At 36.9% G+C, this 20,442-nt stretch overlaps 1 protein-coding gene across 10 annotated transcripts in view; it reads left to right on the top strand.

Moving 5' to 3' along the window:
• The window catches only part of HDAC9 (histone deacetylase 9), a 936,353-nt gene that overhangs the window by 482,656 nt on the left and 433,255 nt on the right, over positions 1–20,442 (top strand). For 8 of the 10 annotated variants that reach the window (XR_009403815.1, XM_059396742.1, XM_059396748.1 and 5 more), the window contains 4 exons: positions 3,275–3,516; positions 8,400–8,550; positions 9,571–9,697; positions 12,003–12,124. Coding sequence is in view for 9 of the 10 variants with exons in the window: in XM_059396742.1 (XP_059252725.1) it covers positions 3,275–3,516; positions 8,400–8,550; positions 9,571–9,697; positions 12,003–12,124 (642 nt within the window). In the remaining variant the exon portion in view is untranslated. The remainder of the gene's footprint in view (positions 1–3,274; positions 3,517–8,399; positions 8,551–9,570; positions 9,698–12,002; positions 12,125–20,442) is intronic. The other 2 variants (XM_059396749.1, XM_059396744.1) reach the window with 1 other exon arrangement.

The raw sequence follows: 20,442 nt of genomic DNA, 5'->3' as shown, positions 1-20,442 counted from the left end.
TAGACAAATGGAATGTGGATTGCTGCTGAATAAATTGGATGAAAGACTGGGATCTTGCTTGCCGCTTTCTCTCAGTCTTGGGCAATTATTTATAATCAAGAGCAGTTTTTGTAAGTCGAGGGTGATTTTTCACAATTTAGTGATTAGTCTCTGAACAAAGGCAAGCAGTTAGACACAATCATTTCTGTTGGGATAGCAGGTTAAGAAGTCAAATTACCCTTTGAGGTTTACAATAGCTGTTTTGGAGAGTTCTGGGACTTTTCTTCCCCCTTATCTTGTTTTGTGGGAGAGGTTTCTTAGGGATTTATGTTCACAGTTTATGGATAAGAAGAATGACAACAAGAAAAGACCCCAAGGTCTCCTGAAATTCTACATTTTGTCTTTATAGGGTTACGTTCTGACCTTTGTTTATTGGGATTTCCATATGTAAACACTGGAGGCTGTAGTTTGGCCTTTATAATGCAAAAATGAAATATATCATTAACAGTCATTGCTTTTGGTTAGAATTAGACCAACTCTATAAATTAATGCTCAAAATCTCGTGTTACTCCACAGTCTTGATTGAAAGTTCTACAACAGACTCTGCTCCTACAAAATCATACAGGCCATCATCCTCATTTCATCCCAAACTTGTCACAATGACTATCTATCCTTTTCATAAATATCAGTGTTTTAGAAGACACTGTCCACCAAACTATGGTTTATTAATAAATTGTTTTACCATTTCTGTTAAAGTGACATGTGTAGTACCATCAATGCAAGCTTCTGATCAATACGTTGAAAAGTTGACCAGGGTTCACAACCCAAGATTGATACCAGCGTCCCCTCCCACCCCACCCACAGGTGCATACCACATGCCCTGTACACAGATGCAGTTCAAGTGATAAGTAAGGACATTAATGTTTCATTCAGTATTTGCAGCCTTAACTTCTACAGACAAGATTTCTGTTAGCCTTTCTCGACTCACTGAAAATAGCTCTTAAATCCACACGGAAAATTAACTTTGCAGTTCCCAACCTGGAATCTACAAATCTAAGTTACTTATAGTCGTTGTCAGAGCATTAAATGCAATTTGGAAAAATACAGAAAAGTAAGAAGGGGAAATTATTTCTACTTCCACTCCAAAATAACTATGTTCTGTTCTGTATGTCACCAGTCTTTGCTACACGGATTCAGAGACTAATACAAAGAAAAACGCACTAGAAGATTTGCTCCAAGAGGGCTGGAAGTTTTGTCGTTTTTCTTTCCTACCAAATCTTACATCCCTTAGAATTTAAGGCTCTCCATAAATGTGAATGTGTATTGGCTTAAGTTGTATTTATTTAAAGAGTTATCAGAGGGTATATGTCACTTTTATTACTGTTTTTTCATTTAATGTTGTAATAGCATTCTTCATGTTCCCATAAACATTACTTCTAATGAGTATGTGTTTTTCCACCATATGGATGTGACATATTTTACTTAGATGCTTCCTTGTAGTTGGTGGATTTCAATTAAAATGATAATACTTCAGTGGACGGTATGACATTGAACTGTATTTTCCCGTAATTATTGTCTCCTTAAGATATATTCCTACAGTTCGCAAACCTGAATCAAATGGTAGAATATTTAATGATTCTTCCTACATAACACCAAGTTGTTTTTCAGAAGCTTTAACCATTTGGTAATACCACTTGCGATATGTAATTATCTACTTGTTCAAATGCTTATGCCACACAATGGGGTATCATGCACACATATGCATATACATGGATCGTACAGATGATACTTAATGTTTGGAAATGATGCCTTACTTTGACTTAGAATTTGCATTTCTTTACTAGTAAAGGTAGATCTTTAAAAATTGTTTATTTAGGGACACCTAGGTGGCTCAGTCATTAAGCGTCTGCCTTCAGCTGAGGTTATGGTCCCAGGGTCCTGGGATCAAATGCCGCATCAGGCTCCTTGCTCACTGGGGAGTCTGCTTCTCCTTTTGCCTGCTGCTCCCCCGCTTGTGCACTCTCTCTCTCTCTCTGTTTCTGACAAATAAATAAATAATAAAATCTTCTTAAAAAATAAAGATTATTTATATTCCTCTATATTCTTTTTCCACTTTTCTAGAAGTTTTAGTGTTTTTATTTTCTAGTATTAAATGAAAATCTCATGCAATATTATTTGCATACTTGCTCTTAATATTTTTGTTTTGTTAGCCATACTGTGTTGATATATTTTTATACACAGGAAAATTCCATTTTTATTAATTTAAAAAACCCAGAGCGTTTATTGAGAAATGTTCTGTATGTTTTAAGTCCTTAGAGTGGATTATCCCAGTTAGTTCTTTTAACAACTCCATGTTGTTACTTCCTATCTGCCTTGTCTATGAATTTTTGTGCTTCTACTGTCCTACAAATGATCTGATAGAAGTAGTAAGAATTTTTTATATGTTATCGGTTTTTTTAAATTTAAATATCTTATAATTATTCTTGTCAAATTAATTAATCTCATTAGTCTTTGTTTCTCTGGTGGTTTGATTTGTTTTAAGCTTCCTCATCATTTTTATGCCTTACTCATTTTAGGAATAAGGTAACTGAAATATAGTTTATCATCATTGAAAGACTGAACACTTGTGGTTGATTAACTAATCCACTCACCATTTTCAACATCTTAGCATGCAGATTTGTACTTGTTCTTTGCCAGATCCAACAGCCCCACAGATACATTGTTGAAAGCTTTATTCTTAAGGAATTCCTTAATTCTTGAGGAATATATCTTAGAATATATCTTCTGACTCTGATTACAAACTAACTTGCCTGCAAGTATGGAAATCGAGTTGTGATAGAAATTTCTCTCTTATAACTTGGCATTTCTTCTTCAGTAGAGTAGCATATTTTTGTCCCAAGTTTGCCTAACTTACTACTAAGTGGTCCAGTAGAGTAAGTTTTGTGAATGACTTTGATACCAGGAAATAACTGGATTCATCTCTTTGTGGTTCTTGGTTTTCGGGTTTTTTGTGGGGTGGGGTGGTGGTGGTGGGTGCAGGATTCATCTCTTTGAAAAAAGAAATTCAGAAGATTCGTGAAAGTGGCTTGCTGGGTGAAAGTTAGCGTATGGTCCATTTTACCAAAACTGATACACTAAAGACCTTTTATGATCGTTGTAAAAATGACTACACTTGTTGACACTGTTCGTATAGGGTATAGTGTTTTTTATTTTTTGTTTGTTTCCAAATCAACATACTCATATCCTATCCTCTGTCATGCCCTCCCACCCTTTCTTCTTCCTCCTGCTTCTCTAGTGGATGTGAAATCAGAAGTTCCCGTGGGCCTGGAGCCCATCTCACCTTTAGACCTGAGGACCGACCTCAGGATGATGATGCCTGTGGTGGATCCTGTTGTCCGTGAGAAGCAACTGCAGCAAGAGTTACTCCTTATCCAGCAACAGCAGCAAATCCAGAAGCAGCTCCTGATCGCCGAGTTTCAGAAACAACATGAGAACTTGACACGGCAGCACCAGGCTCAGCTCCAGGAACACATCAAGGTAGCAGATGTTTCCTTGCCTCTGACCTTTTCACCCAGGAAGGCTGCAGCAGGACGTGGGCATAACAAGGAACATTGGGACGGGGTGGGGGTGAGTTTCACCATGATTAAGATGCGGGAGTATGGCCTGAAAGAAATTGTGATTTTACTGGTGAGCACCTTGGGTAAGTAGTAGGAATGCTGACTGAAAAAAAGCTTTGCTCTTGGTGGGGCGGGGGGGGGGGGGCTCTCTCACTCTCATCCGTTAGTGTACAGCACCTTTAGTAGGGAAAAGCAACTTTCCAACCTCTGTTGAGTTTGTCTTCAATATGATTTTGTTCTTTGGCCCTGTCTGTTCTCCACCAAGAAGAACCATGAGCCTGGGAAGAACCATTTTATATTTTTACAGGGTCTGCATAAATTACTTATCAGAAATGATAAAAGGAGAGTCTTTTTTGTTTTGTTTTTGGTTTATATGTGGATTTCTTTTTTTTTTTTAAGATTTTATTTATTTATTTACAGACAAATCACAAGTAGGCAGAGAGGCAGGCAGAGAGAGAGTAGGGAAGCAGGCTCCCCACTGAGCAGAGAGCCTAATGCGGGGCTCGATCCCAGGACCCCGGGATCATGACCTGAGCCTAAGGCAGAGGCTTTAACCCACTGAGCCACCCAGGCACCCCTATATGTGGATTTCTTAAGCTTTAATTTTAACTTCCAGTTATTGAACAGTCAGGGTAATATGAGTTTCAGGTGTACAGTGTAGTGACCCAGCACTTCCTACATCCCACGGTACTCATCCTAAATCCCCATCACCTGTTTTACCCATTGCCCCAGCTGCCTCCCCAAAAGGGTATTCTGAATATATCCTAATTTTCCCCTTGAAGAAGACCTTATAATGTACACATTTAAAGTGATAACATAAAAGTTCAAGAGAATTACATATGAAGAAACTGATGCAAATGTTCTTAATACTTTTTATATAAGTTTAATAGACTGCAGATAAGAATTTTTTTGAAAGAATTTTGGGAGTAGTTGATAGTTTGAGATCCAAATTGTTTAAAATATTCTAGGAGAAATACATCCATGTCCCAGAATTTTTTATGATAGACTATTCTGTTGTCAAGTCATTTTAGATGTATCTGGATATCAATTTCTTCTTGTTTCTTTCAGATAAATATTGCTTTAGCTTTATTTGGGAAATGTCTATCAAGTTCTTGACAAAGACATTTAAAACATAAAGATATTTTGGTCTGATTAAGTAGATGTTTAGTTTGATTTATTATGACAGTAATAAAAGTCAGCAATACTTACATAAAATTCCCATTTTTAGGTCTATTTCCTTCAAAATGATGTAAATACATGTTAACTTAGTAATGCAATAAATTACACGTTCTAGATACTTGATCTATTACTCACTTGCATGTTATATACAAACACATTTATGTCAGATTAATATAGATAACCAATCTATGTTAATATTATAAAAAATTACCACTTTAATATTAGTGTCTGAGAAGGTAAAAATACTATCCTCTTCCCTATATCCTTTTTAAGATACACTTTCTTAGCCTGAAAGGCCTCTTTTATCTTTTTTTCCAAAAAAAACTTTGACATCTGATAAAAAAAACAGTTTTCTTCTTTAGTAAAGTTTACTAAAAGAACCCTTGCAATTTATTATTCTGTAAGATACCTTAAAACTAAGAGTAGGGATTTTGTTTTGGGTCTCATATGGAACCAGTAGCTCATGGCTGTATTTTGTAGAATAGGAAAACTTCATTTAGTTTATAGACATACTTTTTTTATTATGTTATATTAGTCACCATATGGTACATCATTAGTTTTTGATATAGTGTTCCTTGACTTATTTTTAAAACATTATTATTTGACCCTTGAAAAAATATTAGGAGCACTGATGTTTAGATTTTCTTCTCCATTCATTCTTGGCATGTTAAGATGACAATGATGAATGAATAAAATTTATATTCTTCGCCATACTTTTAAAAGTACCTATATAGTTCATTTTGCTGTGGTACTGATTCATGTTACACTGAATACAGGACAATAGTAATGCTTCTTTTCATTTATATTTGGTATCTTTTGTAGTTGTAAAGATTAACATGAAAATTTTTGAGGTAACGTATTGTTCTATTTTACTCACAGGTTAATAGTAACAAGTAGGTAATTAAGTATTACTTTAGCTCAAACAAAGTAATACAGTAGGTCTGCTGACATCTGGAAAATAGCAGAAAAGAGGAGGCTCTTGAACAGAAAAAGGATTCTGAGATAGCTAAAAGGAAAATTTAGTTTTTGAAAGGATTTTCCAAAGGCATAGGCTGTTTTCTCGGAAACTAAAGATCTATTTTAAATTTCCTTCTAAGTTTAGGAAGCTTTTTACTTTTTAAAATTTTTTGTTTTATTTTACTTTATGTTTTTTATGGGAAGGGCTGAGTTTATTTTTTTTTAACATTCACTTGGATTTTATGTTTATGAGGAACACAGTACATGAAGCTTTACTTATATTAGCATTTTGAATCTTTGGTTTCTGTAATCAATATCTGTTGAGTTAGATGTTGTTATCCCATTCTTCCACTTAGTAAGCTGAGGCAGAGAGAAATACTGAAACTTACCCAAGACCACACAGCCAGTAAATGGTTGTTCCAAGATTTGTAGTCTTGCCTTGTCTGCCATCAGAACTACCACATCTTCCTCCCTGTGTCGTGTATCAGAACATCTGAAAATGAGCAGTTGATGTTTTGTTCTTTCTTTTTTTTTTCCAGTGTCAGTCCTGCAGTCTTCAATAATGAATAGTAGCTATGGAAATTAAATTGTGTGCTTTTCTAGATTCCTAAGATAGATTAAATTTCAATTTGATTGGGGCTTTTGTTGAAATTAGTTTCACCAATCTCAGTAGCTGTATAAAATTAATATTTAAGGCAGAGTTTAAGTGAAGTTATAAAGTTTTCTTTTACAGTGCAGTATCTAAAGTCATCCAATAAGGGACTGATATATCAGAGCCAAAATGCCAAAGATTTTAATATAAAGAGTAACCAGAAATGCTTCTAACCATATCCTTCAGGGAGAGGTGAGGCTATCATGGTTGCCATGCCAAGTTGGCTTCCTTTCACTCCAGAGTAACTGATGCCATTCCAAAAGATTTTTGGTTTTGTTCTCTTACTTATCAGCATAAATTTCAGATTTTTAGGTATCTAATATAAACAACAAATTACACCAACTTCATTATGACTGAGATCTAAAAACAGTAATAATAATTAAAATTAGAATGGTTCAAACTTACAAACTAAATCTCATGTGCATTCTGAACATGTTGTGTGATGGAGATAACGTCTCTTATGTACAAGGAACCAGGGCTTTGAGTAGTTTAGTAAGGTGCCTGGATTTCATATCTAGTAATATCAGAACTTAAGTAGAACTCAAAATCTTTAGTTACTCCACAGTGAGCACATTTATTATTATTCACAGATACCTCTTTCTTCATCTGAGAGAAAACGGACATGTCAAGACAGTTACTAAGAATCCATCGTTATGGGGACCTGGGTCCCTCAGTCATTAAGCATCTGCCTTTGGATTGGGTCATGATCCCGGGGTCCTGGGATCGAGCCCCTAATCAAGCCCCTCATCAAGCCCTGCATCGGACTCCCTGCCCGGTGGGAAGCCTGCTTCTCCCTCTCCCACTCCCCCTGCGTGTGTTCCCTCTCTTGCTGTGTCTCTATCAAATAAATTAAAAAAAAAAAAAACAACTTAAAAAAAAATTTAAAAATCCTTCATGTTCACGTTACCTATTGTTTGGAACTAAAGTCAAGGCGTTCAGATGACCTGACAGTACTTTAATGGAAATGATTTTGTTTTGACCCATCTCTAATCGGAAGGTTTTTGCCTGCTGGATGAATGAACTAGGCTTCTGCTGTTTTGAGAGACATGCCTACCATGAATGTATAGATACATTAATCCGAGAACATTCTCTATAAGGTTTTGAAGGTTTTTAAAAAAAATTTTTTTAAGATTTTTTTATTTATTTTACAGAAAGAGAGATCACAAGTAGGCAGAGAGGCTGACAGAGAGAGAGAGGGGAAGCAGGCTCCCTGCTGAGCACAGAGCCCAATGCAGGGCTCGATCCCAGGACCCTGAGATCATGACCTGCGCTGAAGGCAGAGGCTTAACCCACTGAGCCACCGAGGCGCCCTGAAGTTTTTGTTTGTTTGTTTGTTTGTTTGTTCTTGGAAGATTTTACTTATTTATTCGAGAGAGAGAAATGATCAGGGAGAGAGCAGAGGGAGAAGCAGACTCCCCACTGAGCAGGGAGCCTGATTAGGGACTTGATTGATCCCAGGACCCGGGGATCATGACCTGGGCCGAAGGCAGACACTTAACAGCTGAGCTACCCAGATGCCCCAGGTTTTGATTTTTAACATTTATTCTGTTTCAGGTAGACTTCCCTTAAATTAACTCATTTCTCACCATTCCTTTGGTTTGATATTTTCATACCATTTCTCAGGATAAGAAATAAAGATTTCAGTTGTTTATTTATAATGGGAGGGACTTGATAGAACAGACCTCTGGGCCATTCTTGCCTTTGCCTGTTTCTTATATTTCAGAATTACAAAGAGAAGCTACTCAGGGAAATAAAGATTAGAGCAAGTTTGGGAGTGGCTTTTGGTGGGGCGGCACAGCTAATGAAGCTACCTAAAAACTTGCTGATTGATGACATGAAGACCGTCTGTGGAATTAGTTGTTTGTCTTTAGATTTCAATAATTTACCAAAAAGTGAGTAAAAATGTAAATTAAACAGAAACAAGTTCCAGAAGCTCCTAACAGTTTGATTTGGGTCAGTGATGACAATGAAGCCTAAAGAAATTGCACACTCTCATGTCTTTCTCTTCTCGCAAGTTGCAACAGGAACTTCTAGCCATAAAACAGCAACAAGAACTCCTAGAAAAGGAGCAGAAACTGGAGCAGCAGAGGCAAGAACAGGAAGTAGAGAGGCACCGCAGAGAACAGCAGCTTCCTCCTCTCAGAGGCAAAGATAGAGGACGAGAAAGTAAGAGGCACCAGGGGTAAAAGATGCATCTCTCCCCTCCTGTTTAGCTTGTCGTCATTCAGAGTGAAGCCTGATAAGGAGTGGAATTAAACTTGTCAAAAGTAAAATAAAATAAACTTGTCAAAACTGTCTGCATTTAGTTAAAGAATAAATTGTGGACCCCCGTCTAAAACTTTTTTGACATTCACATCCCATCTCTCTGCGTTCGGTCAGCAGTGTCTCAGGGAAGTCCTCCGAGCATTGTTTGGCAGAGATACTGATTTCTGTTGTTTTGAACCTTAAAAATGAGTTTCTACTAAAGCAATCTAGCCATGCCATATTGTTTTATTAATAAACTTACTTCCACATTTCCTCACTGTACCTTCCTTCTGCTCAAGTAATAATTGCTCTGTAAGTCAAGCCTTTGCCTCCATCTAGTTTTTGAGTCCCCAGACTTAGGGAAGATTTAAGGCAGAACATTTGTTTAAAAAAACTATCCACAAGAGGGAGACAGATCCAAATAATTCCCTTTGTCTGAGGTCAGTTCAGTATCAGGATGTAGCACTAAAGATCAGATGACTAGAACTGAAACTGTCAGTGATATCTATTTGTTTAATGCTCAAAAGAGTTTTTTAAAATGTGAGTTTTTCAAACTAGCAATTCAGGAAGATCATTGTATTGTGTTCAATCATTTATGTGGTCCCCTAAGACTCTTAATTTTAAAATGCAGTGTTTTATTCCTCTTTTTTTTTTTTTTTTACCTCGGGAAAAAATTATTCTTAATTTTGGGACTCCCCCTTCTGCAGAAGCAATTAAAGAAATCATCCAAGGTCCTTTGAAAATTGGCGGTTTGAGCAGTAGTTACAAAACATTACCTATGCCATTTTCAAAAGCCTGTTTAGACTCTGGTTTCTTCTTTTAATAGGAAAGCTTCATATGCAGTGACCAGTGGTGTTACTTCTTAATTTTTGCTAAATACTTCAGAGATACAGAAGGACAAAGCCCCACATCAACATCTGTTTCTGTATGTGTGTGTTTCAGGGGCAGTGGCAAGTACAGAAGTAAAGCAGAAGCTTCAAGAATTCCTGTTGAGTAAATCAGCAACAAAAGACACTCCAACAAATGGAAAAAATCATTCCGTGAGCCGCCATCCCAAGCTCTGGTACACGTATGTTCAGTGTTTAATCTTTTTCCTTCCCAGGGGTCAAGAACACAGGTTCTTTGCTCCGCCAGCCTGGGCATTGGACTGGGGTCTGCCAGTTCTCAGTTCTGTGGCGGTGGACAAGCTCCTTGAATTCTCATCCTTCTCAGTGAGAAGGTCATGATAGTACCTGCCCTCTAGGGTTGCTAGAAAGGTCTTATGAAATAATACAGTCAAGTATGCAACAGAGAGCACTGCTTAATAAATGTTACAAGTATCATCTTGAGGGCAAGGAAGTAGATAATGTTTTTTGGTGAATGAGTAACAGAAATGTGGGGTGGGGCATAGAAATTAGTTCCTATTTTGCATTTTTCTATTCTCAGATGGTGCATCTGATATCTTTACAATAATTTCTGAAGATTTGGCAGGTTGAGACTTTATTTTACTTGGCTCGATAGAAGGTGGAGATCTGAGCTATTTTTAAAAGACCAGAAGCTTTTCGACTTTAAAAAAAAAAAAAAAAAAAAAAAAAAGCAGGAAGACAAGGGAGGGAAGAGAAAGAGAACGGAGGCAAGGAAGTAAAGCGGAGTCTTCGTGACAAGTTTACCCCTGACCATCTGACTTCTTCTCTTGTCACACTGTGAGCTGAACACACTGACTTCTCTCACACACCAGCTGACAACATCAGACACTGCTGTTACGGATGCCCGGAACCGTGTTTCCCCAGGTCCAGTGAAGAGAACGATGGGATACACCGTTCTCCTCTCAGGAAAATAGAAACAATGTGGTGTTTTTAAAAATCAGGACAAACACTGATAAGCAAATGTTTGGATAATAGACAGTAGTTTCATTTCTCTCATTTTATATGTTTACTGAATGACCATCAGGTTTTAGACTTACACTTTTTTGATTCTTCAGCTCATCAAAGATAAGGGAATATATACTTGATTGCTCTATACTGAAACTGTAAGCATCCCAGGAGTTCTAGTTAAAGAGTTATTATACTTCTGTTTTATAAGTATCTGCCCTTCTCAGCATGCAAAAAAAAAAAAAAAAAAAAAAAATGACTAAGGCAGATTCCAGAGTGCTGCATAAATACTTTTTAATGGTTTATGTAATTTCTATCAGGCATGTCAGTTGACTTGAGAAGCCAGTCCCTGAAGAAAATTTTCAGATGTTCAGTTAACATCACAGAGTATTTAGAAATAAACACCACTTTGTTACCTAAAATTACATACATAATTTCTAACTAATTCATATTCCTTGTAGGTTAAAGCTCATTTTAAGAAGAGGCAATACCTTTTTTAAGTGGGAAACAACTAACTAGAGGCAAACAGCATGTCAGCTGAAAGTTCTTCAGCTCTCCCCTTGGGTATATTAAATATTTACTTAGCAATCCTTTTTTGTGCTGACTTGAACTTCAGTAGGGTCCAACGCCAGACACCATAAATCATTAATTTATGGAATCTGAATTTAATACTTTTTTTCCAGTTAAGGCTAGATGAAGTGTCCTTAAACAAGTTAATTTTTGAGAATGTGTGATTCAGATAAACGATACTGGTAGAATCACCACGCTGGTGATTCTGTTGGTTGTTTTCTTCACATATTATAGTTGTGGGTGTTCACAACTTGGTTCCCTGTTGGTTGTTTTCTTCACATATCATAGTTGTGGGTGTTCACGTCCACTGGATAATTGACTTTCAGTTCTGAAGACTCCTCCCCAGGAGTACAGCTCCACCTCTTTCACTATATTTATGTAGGGGAGAGGAAACATTTTTAAAAACTAGTTTCATGTTGGGGAAATACGTGATTGCCAGCCTTTACCTTGGAAGTGCTGTTCAAGCCAGGGGATCTGTGACTGTGATAAAGGTAGTTTCGCTATGGTAGAAAAGCACCTTCTTGTACTTCTGTGTATTACCTAACAATTTTTGCAAATGAAGTCTCTTATATATGTTTACTTCTACTCTGGCTATTCTACCCTGTTGACTAAAAAGGATTTGGGTGGTGAATTTTCCGTAAGTGTGGCACCTAAGAGAAATCCACAGTGATCTCAGATGATCCAAACTTGGGCTCTCGGTGAATTCTCTGTTAGTGAGGCAAGGTCTGTACAAGTGAGTGACCGGACACACAGTGGTCATTCTTGGGGTTCCTGCAACATTCTGAAATGAACTGCTGAAATGAACGTGGTTCTGTGAGGCTGTGATTGCACACACTGGACAGAAAGAACATAAAGGCAGCTGAGACACGTGTACAGCATGTGCAACTCATTATTGCTGACCAACATGCAGGAAAAACTCCAGAGCAAATGGTGAAGTCTCTTTTTCTTTGGTAGGGCTGCCCACCACACGTCACTGGATCAAAGCTCTCCACCCCTGAGTGGAACATCTCCATCCTACAAATACACATTACCAGGAGCACAGGACACGAAGGATGATTTCCCCCTTCGAAAAACTGGTAAGTTGGTTTAGCAAGACTCCACTTGCTTTTCCATAATGTACCTGTAGTTTTGTTGGGCCATCCTCTAGAGGAAAGCCAAAGGATTTGCATCACAGCTCTTCTGCCCCCTCCACCCCTCCCCTTAGCACAAACACACATGTGCATGCAGACACGTACACCCCCGATTTCAACACCAGTTGATTCAGGATATAATCAAAGTAACTTTTCTAATTTAAAAGTCCACTGTATTTGGATTTTAAACAAATCCAACAAAGAGTGGAATTAGAAAACAAAGCCAACAAAGAGTAGAATTAAGGAAGATAAATATTCAATTTCTCCAAAAATTTAAATCTTCTCCACTAATGAGGACCTCTGTAATTTCCCCCATTTATCTAAATTTTCCTTTGGCCTCAGCCATTTACTGCAAAAATAGGAATAATAAACTTTCTTTTTCTTACACATTTTAGCACTTGTAAATTTTAATTGTTTTAAGTGGTGAAACAGATAAGACCAAGGCTACCTTCTGAGTAAGTGACTTGCCTAATGTCTCACAGATTACAGGAGAACTCAGAGTGATGCTTTGTACCTAATGATCTCATGTAATTATATAAAAATTTGCTTAGGGCAACTGAGACAATGAAGCTTCTATTTGGAGTTTAGTAAACCACCTTCTGGCTCTAAGGCTAGTATTTGTTTGCTCATCTTCTCCATTTTCAGACCCCTGATACATGAATATTTAATGTGTTGCATGCTCTTACCTCTGTAATAAATATATCTAAAGTTCAGGTAGATATAAGCATAAATACTATTGCTGTGCATTCTGTTCTAAATCTTGTGTTTTCCAAGTACAGTTTTTTTTTTTAAGGAAAATAAGCAAATTTTAAAATCTTTGTATCTAGAACTATCTGAAAAGATATTCAGAGAAGATAGTTTGGTCCATTGTAGTTTACTCAGGTTTACTTAAGACTAGATCTATGTAGTTTGTATTTGAATCCTACAGAGCAAAAATGCTTTCTAATAATTATATTCATTTTCCCAAGCAATCATGAATAACAAAAATAGATATAGATTGTAAAACACACGCTAAAGCTATTGTCTGTCATAATTTACCTTAGCATAATGAAGATTTAAAAATAAAATCCATCATAAGTAGGAGCGTACTACCTACCTTCTTTTGTACCAGGCACTGGGGTAGGATGGTGAAGTATTGCAAACCAGTCTTTGCCTTCTTATTTTTATAGCCCAAGGAGTTTTGCATTTCTATTATAAGACAATAGGTATAATAAAATACTTCCAAGAAGTAAAATACCTCCAGAGGGCTATGCAAAGAGGAGAATAAGATTTATGTATTGCATTAGCATTTCACACTGTTATGTACAAATCAGATTGCCTTTCATGTAAATAAACTTGTCTGGGTTAAAAGGAAGAAAGCAAAGAATGAGCTTCCATGTATTTCTAAAACACAGAGTATAGTTTATGAAAATTGATCCATAAAGGACATGAGTTTTAGAATGTGCCGACTTTGATCTGCTGTCTTGACATTTAGTTGCACCAGTGGCTTATGTAGGAACTATTGACAGAGATTATGTGACTATTGCCCCAGGTCTCAGGGCAGTGACTGGCATTCAAGGGCCTGAGGAGTCACTAAAAGGAAAGAAAACATAAGTCCCCTTATGGCAGGAGGTTACTGATGAGTGATATAGTTACATTCATGGAGAAAGACTTCTACCCTGCTGTGCACACAGCCTTTGAATATATTCTTACCACTGGGAGACTGAAAACTGACTGCAGAGCTGACACTGACTTTGAAAAGAAGTGGCATTTGGAACCAGTAAAGCATCCAGAAAGAAAATCTGATCTTTTTCAATACTTAAGAACAAGTACTGAAAACCCATACTCTGTGTCCCAGTTTCCATGAGAACAGTTTAGGATTTTTTTTTTTTCTCTGTAAGGAATGACTAGCGAGCTGTTAATTTATTCTTGTAAAAAATCTCAGTCCACAACAGAATTCAAAGAGAAACGCTGTCCACTATATACGTTACAAAATTTTATTCAGATCTGCACTAATAGAAAAGGCATTTTCTGTGTCTGTGTGATACATAGTAGTAGTGAAAAGATCCAGCCCTTGTCTTTGCTCATGTTCTATTTTCTGTATCAGCCTAATATTTTAAGGTTATTCCCTTTGTAAAATTGAAAATCTGATATTAATGAAGCGTCAGGCCATTGATTTATAAAACTGAACTCTTCAAGCATTGTACCAAGGAAGTTCTTTTGAACAGCCATTAATACCTTTATATCTGCATAGGGGTTTCAAAATATTTCTTAATTCAATTCCCATCATCTAAGAGAAGGACGATATAATTAAATACAGATGTTTTGTACACATTATCTAAAGTACTTAAGAGATATCCTTCATTAATTACAAATAGGCAGAACAGAACTCTTCTTACTTTTATCAATATGGTCCATTTGATATACTTCCAGTCCACTGAGAAAGTTTAGACATATATTTGCACTAAGTAGAAGAGCACTGAAATGCATGCAGTCAAGTGATGATTTTTATTGCAGCGTTTCTTGTGTGTTTATCACTTAATAGCTATTACAAAAAAGTAAAACATTATAATAATTACAATTAAAGATACATAATGATTGGGGAAGCGAAGATATTTTTTGCATTAAGCTACCTTGTATAAAATGAAATCTGGAGCAGTGGCATCGATGACATAGTGTAAATACCAGGACAGCTGTAACAGAGTCAGCTTTTCCTACTGGGGCCTTATTATCACCCTCTGTGGTCTACTTGAATTTCACTGAACTCAATCTTAGAATTAAAAGAAGTTATTAAATGAGTGGATTCTCTTTGGATCCATCTGCACATAGTACTGAATACTTCCAATTTCTTTTTAATCTACATCAGGACTGAATTGCCAGTATGCATTAGCAAGATTTAAGGGAGTAGAGCTGGAACCAGAATAAGAAAAGTTGTAATGATCTTAAAATGATTAAAGTGGCCCCAGGGGTGTCTCCCTTAAGCAGTGAGCACAGTTTGGAACCTCTCTTGACCTCCTAGGACCCAGCCAGCCAGTGATAACCTAGGAACAGTCAATCAAAGAGGTCTCATTTGTCTGCAGAAATCTGACCTTTGTCATGCAAAGTGGACCTTTACTTCCTTCCCCTTAGGAGGATCAGGGTTGCGCCTAGCTTTTAGGAAACATCAGAATAATACAAAATCGGTGGCTCTAATCAGGCCCATTCCTAATTCATTTTTCTTTTAAATGTAGGAATTGAGATTCTCTTGCTCCTTTCACAGTGCACATTGAAGGATTTCATAATTAGTTGTGAAGTTGAGAATGAAATCATTGTTTTCAATTTTTATATTTATCACCCACACTTAAAATTAGCACTTCCTTTTAGAATTACCTTCTGTTTGTTCCGCAACACAAAGATTTGTTGATACTGAAATTTGTACTACATTATTGAACTTTTTGTTTTGGCGCCAAATTATATTATACTGTGGTAGGTGACCTTTTATCCCCCTAATACAGTATATTTCTAGACTGATAACAAACTATAAAATAAAGGAAGCAGCTAGGTCCAGGCACTTTTGAAATAATGCATATTTTCCCCAAAGATACTGCATATGTGCTGACTTTGAATTGACCTGCAGAACCATTTGAATTGGATTCTGTTCCAGTGAGTGTGTACATATGTTTCATAAAATGTTATGGTAAAAAGCTCTAGAGGTTTTATGCTCCATTATATTATTGGGGTCTTACCTAGTGAGCTTTGCCTTTCTTTGAATGTTACAGTCTTTCCATTTAATACTTTTAAACAAAGTGAACTGGCGGGCTAGATTAACCTCTTAAAGCATGCAAGCCATAGAAAGCTTGGCTCAGGCCAAGCCGACTGTTCCAGCCCCGCTGAAATATTCATCTTAAATGGTCAGCAACACTAGAGTCAGACTCTTATGGAAGAGGTCCAAACATAAGTTAAGGTTTTGGAAGGCCAGTGTCATTTTCCACACTGAGTAAATTGGAGAGAAGGCAGAGGTGAGACAGATAGCTTTATAAATCTCCCCCAGAATAACAGTTAGAAGTTATGTTCTGGTACCTTAGTGACCTATTCACGTTAGTATAATCCAGAATTAATACGAGGAGGGTTTTTTTAATCTTTTTTCTTTTTCTAAGATTTTATTTATTTATTAGAAAGAGAGAGAGAGAGAGAGCACTGAGCTGGGGGGAGAGAGAGAAGCAGATTCACCTCAAGCAAGGAGCCTGGGATCATGACGTGAGCTGAAAGCAGTCCCTTAACCCAGTGAGCCTCCCAGCACCGCCCCCCACCTTTACCTTATGTTTTAAAATCTCTCTTTCTTCTTTCCTCTGTCTCTCTAATTCTGTGTTTTTCTCATGATACACAAACACGTGCTCACACGAACGCATGGGCATGCGCACATGTTTCTATACAGATAACATGAAAAGAACACTTACGCTTGTAAAAATATCACTCTGAATATTATTCCAGACTAAAAAAAAAAACTGGAGGATTTTTACCTGTCTTAGTACTCTTAGTTCTACTGTTATAGTCACTCTTGCTTAAAATCATTAGAATAATCTTTGGGGGATAAAATTACACCAGTTTTCCCAGAATTAAGAAGCAATGTGGCACAGTAGCAACAGGCTTTGAATCCACCTACCAGTTTGAAGTCTGGATCCTCAGTCTTAGGAAATGTACTGAACCTCCTCAGCCTATGACTCAGTCATCTACAAAACGGGAATAATTATTGCATTTGGTTCATACAGTTGTTTTAGGAATTCGATGAAGTATTGCTGTAATGAGCTTAGGGTCATACCTAGGATTTAGGGAGTATGTAGTTAGTTGTATGTTTCTAGTTGAGAAGGAGTTCAGTTTCATTTCTTTTTATCAAGTTAAAACTCTATCTCTTATTGTTGTGGAAGGTCTTTAAGGTCTAACGTTCTGCCACATTTATTGATTAAACAAGTAACTGGGGAGAAAGTGACAAGCCTTCTTTTTAAGCTTTGTACAACTTGCAGTACTAATGTCAACACTGGAATAAAGGGTTTTGTCAGTTTTCTATTTCTCTGGCATTTCAGAGCCAAATACTGTGTCCCAAAATAGCAGCAGACTTGTTTCTGTCATCTAACATAGGAGGAACACTAATTGATGCTTTGTGCTCACTGGGGCCAAACTGAGTTTTAATTTCTGCCCTTGACTTTATTTTTAAATTATGAGACTTTAATTTTTAGAATGGTTTTCGATTTACAGAAAAACTGAGCAGATAGTACAGGGCTTCCAGATCATTCTCCATCCACCCCCCACCCCCAGCCCAGTCTTTGCTCTTACTTATATCTTGCTTTAGTGTGGTACATTTGGTATACTCAATGAACCACTAGATACATTCTTATTAATGTAGTACATAATTTACATTAAAGTTGTTCTTAGTTTTACAAAGTTCTATAGATTTTGACACAAGAGTAATATCATGACATGTGTCCATCATTACAATATAATGCAATAGTTTTACTGCCCTAAAACTCCTTTCTGCCCCATCGATTGATCCCTCCCCCTGACCAACCCCTGTTAACCACTGGTATTTTACTGTCTCTATAGTCTTGCTTTCTGTACCATGTCATATAGTTTGAATCATATGGTATAATGTACGTAGCCTTCCAGACTGGCCTCCTTCACTTGACAATATGCATTTAAGATTCCTCCATGTCTTTTTGTGGCTTGGACGCTCACTCTTTCATTGCTAAGTAATAATTGTGTTGTTTAAAGGAACTACAGTGTGTTCATCCATTTACCTATTGAAAGACATCCTGGCTCCTTCCAAGTTTTACCAAGTATGGATAAGTCTACCGTAAACCTTCCCATGTATGTTTTATGTGGATGTAAGTATTGAACTCAGTTAGGTAAATTCATAGGACTGTGACAGCTAGATCTTATAGTAAGACTATGTTTAGTTCTGTAAGAAATTGCCAAACTGTCTTCCAAAGTAGCTGCACCATTATGCACACCCTCCAGCTGAGGATCAGGGTTCTTGTTGCTCCACATACTCACCAGCACTTAGTATTTTCAGTTTCAGTTTTTAGATTTTGAACATTCTAATGGGTATATGATAGTTTCCCATTTGGGTATTAATTTGTAATTACCTAGTATTTGTGTGTTATGTCTTTCTCCACCCCTTTACTTTTAATCTATTTGTGTCTTTATTTATTTATTTTTTTGAAGATTTTTATTTATTTGTTTGAGAGAGAAGAAAGAGTAAGCATGAGCCAGGGGAGGGGTTGAGGGAGAGAAGCAGGCTCCCTTCTCAGCAGAGAACCCGACTTGGGGCTCTATCCCAGGATCCTGGGATCATGACCCGAGCGGAAGGCAGACACTTAACCAACTAAGCCACCAGGTGCCTCTATCTGTGTCTTTTTTTTTTTTTTTTAAGATTTTATTTATTTATTTGACAGAGATCACAAGTAGGCAGAGAGAGACAGAGAAGCAGGCTCCCTGCTGAGCAGAGAGCCCAACGTAGGACTTGATCCCAGGACCCTGGGATCATGACCTGAGCCCAAGGCAGAGGCTTTAACCCACTGAGCCACCCAGGTGCCCTGTGTCTTTATTTTTAAAATAGTTTTCTTATAGGCAACATATAGTGGGTCTTTTTTTAAATCGACTCTGACAGTCTATTATAATTAGTGTATTGGACCATTCACATTTGAAGTGGTTATTGATATCATTAGATTATTACCACCATGTGTGTGTAACTGTTTTCTAATCCTGTACTTACTCTTTATTATTATTTTTTTTTAATTTACCTTCATTTTGTAGCTTCTCTGTACTTAATTGACCATTATATGATTCCATGTTCTCTATCTTCTTAGTGTATCAATTGTACCTCTTTAAAAACTTTTATTTGGTGATTTCCTTAGAGCTTGAAATACATAATTGTGGCTAAGCTGCATCTGCTTTCAAATAACACTGCACCGTACATTCCCAATTCCTCCCTCCTATCCTTGCTGTCATTCATCTCATTTTTTTCTATAAGCAAAAATCACCCAATACATCGTTGATATTATTATTTTGAATAATCTACTAGATCAGTTAAAAATAAGAATAATAAAATATTTTATTTTTCTGTCATTATTCCTTCCCTTACATACATGGGAGTTTCTGACCTGTATCTTATCTTTCTTATCTTTTACTAGTTCCTGCAAGGCAGGTCTACTGGTAACAAATTCCCTTGGGTTTTGTTTGTCTGAGAAAGGTTTTATTTCTCCTTCATGTTGAAAAGATGATTTCACCTAATACAGGATTCTAAGTTGCTGGGGGTTTTTTCTTGCTTCGCTTTGCTACACAACACTTGGCTACACTCTGTCTGCTTGCAAGGTTTCTGACGAGAAATCTGATATAATCTTTATCCTTGTTACTCTTTAGGCAAGTTGCTTTCTAATAGCCTCTGGTTTCTCTGAAGATGGTCTTTTTGTCTTTGGTTTTCTGTAGTTTGAATATGATATGCCTAGGTGTTTAGCTTTTGATATTTATACTGCTTTATGTTCCCTGAGATTCCTATACCTGTGGATTTCAGCCATTGTTCCAATATTCTGTTCCTTTCTTTCTTGTTATTTTAGGATCCCCAGTACACATCTTTTGTAATTGTCCCAGAGTTCCAGGGTATTATGTTCTTTTTTTTTTTTTCTTTACCTTTCAGCTTGGGAAGTTTCTATTGATGTGTCTTCAAGATCACTGATTCTTTCTTCAGTCACTTCCAGTCAACTGATGAGCCCATCACAGCACTCTTCATTCTGTGCTTTTGATTTCAAGAATTTCCTCTTCATTCTCTCTTAGAGTTTCCATCTCTCTGCTTCCATTTACCTTCTTAACATGCTGTCAGCTTTTTCCATGAGAGCCCTTAACATATTACTGATAGGTGTTTTAAGTTCTCTCTCTGATAATTCCAGAATCACCATATCTGAGGCTGGTCTGATGTTTGCTTTGTCTCTATTTAGAATGTGTTTTCTCTTACCTTTTAGCATGCTTTGCAATTTTCTGTTGAAAGCTGGATGTGGTATATTAGAAAATAGAAACTGAGTGGTGAGGATTTTGGTGTGAGATCTTATGTTAATCTAGCTGGAAGTGGGTTGCATTTAATGTTTACCCTAGCTGTAGCTGACAGAGGCTTTGTGTCTTCTAGTTGGTTTTATCTGTTCTCTTCCCCTTTCTTAGGATTACCCTTAAAAGTCTTCATAAATAGGCTGTCTTACAGCTTTTTCAGTTATAATCTATTGTTGTTATATTGGGACCCTATTGATATGGTGGTAAAATGT

This window comes from Mustela nigripes, chromosome 4 (assembly GCF_022355385.1).
Source record: "Mustela nigripes isolate SB6536 chromosome 4, MUSNIG.SB6536, whole genome shotgun sequence".
NCBI classification, from domain to species: Eukaryota; Metazoa; Chordata; class Mammalia; order Carnivora; family Mustelidae; genus Mustela; species Mustela nigripes.
Note: the sequence above shows the minus strand (reverse complement) of the source record. Positions and strands in the feature narration are given on the sequence as shown.